The sequence below is a fragment of the Echinops telfairi genome, unplaced genomic scaffold, assembly GCF_000313985.2.
Source record: "Echinops telfairi isolate 266 unplaced genomic scaffold, ASM31398v2 ScPeMD7_17;HRSCAF=63, whole genome shotgun sequence".
Taxonomy (NCBI): domain Eukaryota; kingdom Metazoa; phylum Chordata; class Mammalia; order Afrosoricida; family Tenrecidae; genus Echinops; species Echinops telfairi.
This window is the reverse complement of record NW_022103914.1, coordinates 9,323,785-9,328,986: the sequence shown is the minus strand read 5'-3', so window position 1 is coordinate 9,328,986 and position 5,202 is coordinate 9,323,785. Positions and strand designations below refer to the sequence as shown.

At 35.6% G+C, this 5,202-nt stretch overlaps 1 protein-coding gene across 4 annotated transcripts in view; it reads left to right on the top strand.

The window, feature by feature from the left end:
- The window catches only part of OPA1 (OPA1 mitochondrial dynamin like GTPase), a 91,227-nt gene that overhangs the window by 25,192 nt on the left and 60,833 nt on the right, over positions 1–5,202 (top strand). For all 4 annotated transcript variants that reach the window (XM_004712285.2, XM_004712290.2, XM_004712286.3 and 1 more), the window contains 4 exons: positions 366–419; positions 2,145–2,249; positions 3,737–3,823; positions 4,896–5,009. In XM_004712285.2, coding sequence (XP_004712342.1) covers positions 366–419; positions 2,145–2,249; positions 3,737–3,823; positions 4,896–5,009 — 360 coding nt within the window. The remainder of the gene's footprint in view (positions 1–365; positions 420–2,144; positions 2,250–3,736; positions 3,824–4,895; positions 5,010–5,202) is intronic.

Sequence of the window (5,202 nt, the reverse complement as noted above, 5' to 3'; positions counted from 1 at the left end):
CATGCTTTATTATTTCAAGTCTCAAATTCCCTGCTCTTTAATACAGAATAGCTAGTAGAGAAAATATAGTTGTTATATGTATTGATCTCTTCATTTTCTTAATAAGCCTTTTATATGAAATAACTAGAATGACTTCCGGGAAATGATTACTTTTTAAATTTTTTATTTCTCAGTATGAAATATCAAGCTATTCTTTCCTGATGAATGCAAGTGTTTTTTGCTTTCTTAAGCATTTTATTTAAAATTTACTTTGCCTAACCATGCAGGTAAAGCCAGTTTTTATTTAATTTGTTTTAAATTTGACTAATTGTGCACTTCATATAAACCTAATTCTAACATAAAATTAATTTACCTTATTTACCTAGGTTTCAGACAAAGAGAAAATTGACCAACTTCAAGAAGAGTTGCTGCGTACCCAGGTTAGTCTAATGAGTATAAAAAACAGACTTTTTCTAATTCTCTACAGAGACCTTATTCTCTACTGTGCCTGGCATTATGGAAATTAAAATTTTTAATGAAACAAAACTTGGAGTGGTTTAATCATAGGACGAAGCTTCAAAAGTTCATGGGAAAATGGAATTAAAGGCAATTAAATTTTTCCAAGAACTGTTTTAAACCCTCTCAGAATCTTATTGTCTATAGATGGAAATACAAAAACTATTTGAGAAGTAGAAATAAGGAAGGAGGCAGAGAGTGAAGGTAACTAATTTATAAGGAGCTGTGGTGATGTAGTGCTTAAGCACTTGGCTGCTAAGCTGAAATTAGCACTTTGAATCCACCCTCCACTTCACACGAGAGAGCTACACGTGTCCGCTTGCAGACAGAGCACAGCCTTGGAAGTGCAGCGGAATGGACACTTCCGCCCTGCCAGACAGGCCTGCTGTAAGTCAGCATCAGACCGTGGCTGTGGGTTTGGAATTTTTGTTTGGTTTTGGTTTATGTGTAAAAACCTTTTTTCAGTGAATCTTGTAGTTCTAATTTTAAAGGAAAACTACTCGGGGGCAGGGGTGTGTGTGGAGAAGTCAGTGGATTACGCATCTATAAACCGATGCTTACATTATAGGTAAATTGATTCTGAGAATAAGTACATTGAGTTGATCCTACTGCAGAGTTCTGCTCAGACCTTTTTCTTGGCCTCTTTAAAGCCTGCAGCCAATCAGATGACCCTTTTATAAAGATCTCTCTGGCACTGTTTTGAAAATGTTTACGTTCCTATAGTGTATAAAATAATCATTAAACATCTGTCGTGTGCAGTGGAACGAATGGATCCCATCAGAGTGAACATCGCCTGCATGCCTATTCCATCGTGGCTTGCGCTGCTTAAATAACATGCATGTGCCGTACATGTTGCTTTTTAAAAGTTTGAAGGCTTTTTCTTAGAAACATCAAGGCACAATCTAAGTGAAATTAAATCGCTATTGCTTTTTGAGCCACAGGCCTCCTTTCCTCTCTAACTGGACATTAGAATCGGCTGTCCTCTAGGGGTCTCGTACCATTGTTTTCTTTGTAAGGCTGTCTCAGCCTGGCGATTCTAATCTTCTGATCTCAAAATGTGGCCTCACAAGTAGTAGCCTGAGTGTTCTGTGAGGACTGAGTGAAAGTATTTGAAACCCTTAGTCAAAGGCTTGTCGAAAAGCTACTATTATATCATCAAATGTAGAAAATGGTGAGAATTTGAGTTTTTCTTGAATGTCCCTATAATGAAGACTTTAAAGTTCGATATACTAGGAAGGTTTACTTCCTAGCATGTACTTAATAATTCACTTTAAAATTGTACATTTTGAGTATTTTTAAGTAACTTCTACAATGTAGTTATCAAAGATTTCCCCCAATATATCATTACACTGTTGAATTATATGATATGTGAATTATGTGCCAATAAATCTGTTCACAAATAAATACATTTTGAAAGATTTCTCCAAATGAAATACAGTCATAGAGAATTGTTGTAAATCTCACTGTTTGTATAAAGAGATAGTATTTATAATTTAGTTTTCTCAACATTTTCAAAGAAGTGTTTAAATGTATAACTCTTTCAATAATCAAGCGATATATGACTTCAGAACTTGGGGAATTTTTTAACCCAAGTTGAGTGCTTTGGGGTTTTTGTTTTTCTAATTGTCATGTGTACTATTTTGTTACAGTTAAAGTACCAGAGGATTTTGGAACGATTAGAAAAAGAGAACAAAGAATTAAGGAAATTGGTGTTACAGAAAGATGATAAAGGTATCCATCACAGAAAGCTCAAGGTATTGATAGTTTACCTCAGCATATTTCAGATCTTTGCCTTTAAAATCTACATACTTTTAAGAGTTATTCATCTTACATACGTTATTTTTTACCCGAGGCATCTAGTTTATTGTCAGCTCGTCTTTCTACAGCTGTAGACTCAGAATTGTGAGTCGATTGCCATGTTCTTTTGTCATGTCATTGAACCTTATATCCTAAAAATTTCGTTTTCTGTCAGAAGGTTCCTTAGTCTCTTTTGAAGAATTTTTTAGGAAAAAAAGTTTGCCGGTATTGCCGTTATCTACACATTGGCAATTAACATGAATAATGTAAATCTTAAACTTCATCACTAAACAAACTACCTCATTAAGTAAAATCAATCTTAATGACATTGATAAAATAAAGCTTTCAGATTTTTATTTGTTGATAATGGTACAGCTGAAAATGAGATATGTTCTATATGTTTCTTACATACAGAAACATCCATTAGTAATTACATCATAGATCATATGAAAAGGTAATCTAGGAAAACTGGAAGCTATCAGAAACGAAATGGGATGCATAGCAATCAGCATGAATCCAACGATCACGTGGTCTACTAAGCCTGGAATGGCAAGTGGAAAAGTAATAGCATCACTCTCATCCTCAAAAAGAACATTTCAAGATTTATCCTGATGTAGAGAGCTGTTAGTGATAGGAAAATGTCCATATGTCAATAATAGGACTCATTACAAAATTAGAGACCAACCACTATTGCCAAAGAGGAAGAAATTGATGAACCGTGCTATCAAAATGCATTGATAATACTGGTGATTGGAATGCACAAGGTAGACACAAAGGGCTGCTAGTGAGAAATCAAGCAGGAGCTCACACAGTCGGATTTTGGAAGAACAACCACCTGTGCACTGCAAACATCTGTTCCTAACAACGTGTGCACCACTCTAGATGGACTCTACAGCCATCAGATCAGCTACCTCTGTGGTGAGATGACAAAGAGCCCCACTATCTGCAGTCAGAGCAAGACTGAGGACCGACTGCAAGGTCATGTCGAAGTCAAAGCAAATGAAAACAAATTCACAAGAGCCAACATATGACCTTGAGCATATATATCCCACCTGAATTTCAAGACCATTTCAAAAATGGATTTGACAGATTAAACGCTAATGATAGACCACACAAGTTGTGGAATGACATCAAGGACATTGCATATGAAGAAAGCAAATGGTCATTACAGGTCAACAAAACTGTTATATGTCAATAAAACTTAAAATTTAAAGATAAAGGAAGACAAGAAAAGACTAAAATGGATGTCAGAAGAGACTCTGAAACTTGCTCATAAATACAGAATGCAAAGCAAATAGAAGCAATGGTGATGTAGTCGGAACTGAAGATCTCAAAGGGCAGTTCCAGAAGACAAAGTCAAGAATGCTTAAGAAATGTATGAAGAATAATGTAATCCTAGAGTTGTCTTTACTGTTTTACATTATTATATTTTTTAATTTTACAGAAATCTTTGATTGATATGTATTCTGAAGTTCTTGATGTTCTGTCTGATTATGATGCCAGTTATAATACACAAGATCATCTGCCACGAGTAAGTAGCAAAACTCATACATTAGGTTTACAAAGGAAAATGCAAATATATGTATATATAACCAAAATAATTTAATTCATGTGCTGGTGATTGATATCCTAGAACACTTCCTGTTTAACTATAGTGCTTCATTTTGGTCCATGGGTTTCTTAAATTTATTTGTTATGAAAGAAGGTTATCAAATATTTGGCATTATGTATTTATAATATTTGTAATACTAAAATAACAGCAGAGTCAATTAAGCATGATGACAATTAACCTAATGGGGATTGGGAGGTAAGTGCTTAGGAGAGAGAAGTATAGAAGATCAAAGGCATAAATCTGACTTGAACAGTTAAAACTTTGTCAGTAGATCCCCCGTCTGATGTAGGCTAGACCTGATCTGGTTGGCAAAATGTTCTGTAATTTGTTTGTGTGTATTGTGTTGTTTGGTTTTTGTTTGTTCATATTAGAGTGTATCTCAGAGGTGTTTTATCAGTGGAGGCCACCTTCTTGAAGCTGTGTTATATGCTTTTCTGGTTTTTGGTATATTAGACCCAAGATTGATGAACCTATAGGGATAGCAAGTAGAGTAAGAGGTTAGGTTGGAGGGGAGTACAGTGGTGGTGGTGGGGTAAAGGGGAGACGATGTCAAGGAGTCCATGTAGAAAAAGAATGTTTGGAAGCTGATTGTGGTAGCAATTGTACAATTCTGCTTAATATGATTGAAATATGGAATGATATGATATATGTAGTAAATCCCAAGTAATAATGAAAAGAAAGAAAATAAACCTCATAGAAATGTGGTTTAGTAGCACAAACTAGCTATTGGCAAGAATTTGTGGAAAAGTAGTAATCTGATTTTAGAATTTGTGATTTAAACTAACATAGATTTAATTTGGCCATAGATGATGAATCCAATTGTGTTGCTTTTATTCTCAGTCTGCATATCTGCTGTCATTTTTTTCATTGAGGATATTTTGTAAATAATTTAGCTTTAGCTCTTTTAAAGAATTAGATATGCCAAATGTTGATTCCATATCTGTCTTACTTTTGTGTCAGAAAAATGTGAGTGTTATTTGCTTTGTGGTAGGTGGTTGTGGTTGGAGATCAAAGTGCTGGAAAGACTAGTGTATTGGAAATGATTGCCCAAGCGCGAATCTTCCCTCGAGGCTCGGGAGAGATGATGACACGCTCCCCAGTTAAGGTGAGGAAATAAGCCGTCTAAATGGAGCGCCTCGGGAGCACGGCTCCTTCGTGCGCTGTGTTCATTGTGCAGAAGTGAGGAATTTCAACTACATGAAAACAAATGTCTAGCACTCAGAATCATCCCTAGTTTATGTGGAAACTGGCAAAACAGCGAGAGGGCAGCTTGATAGGGGCTGAGTGGGTGAGGAGAG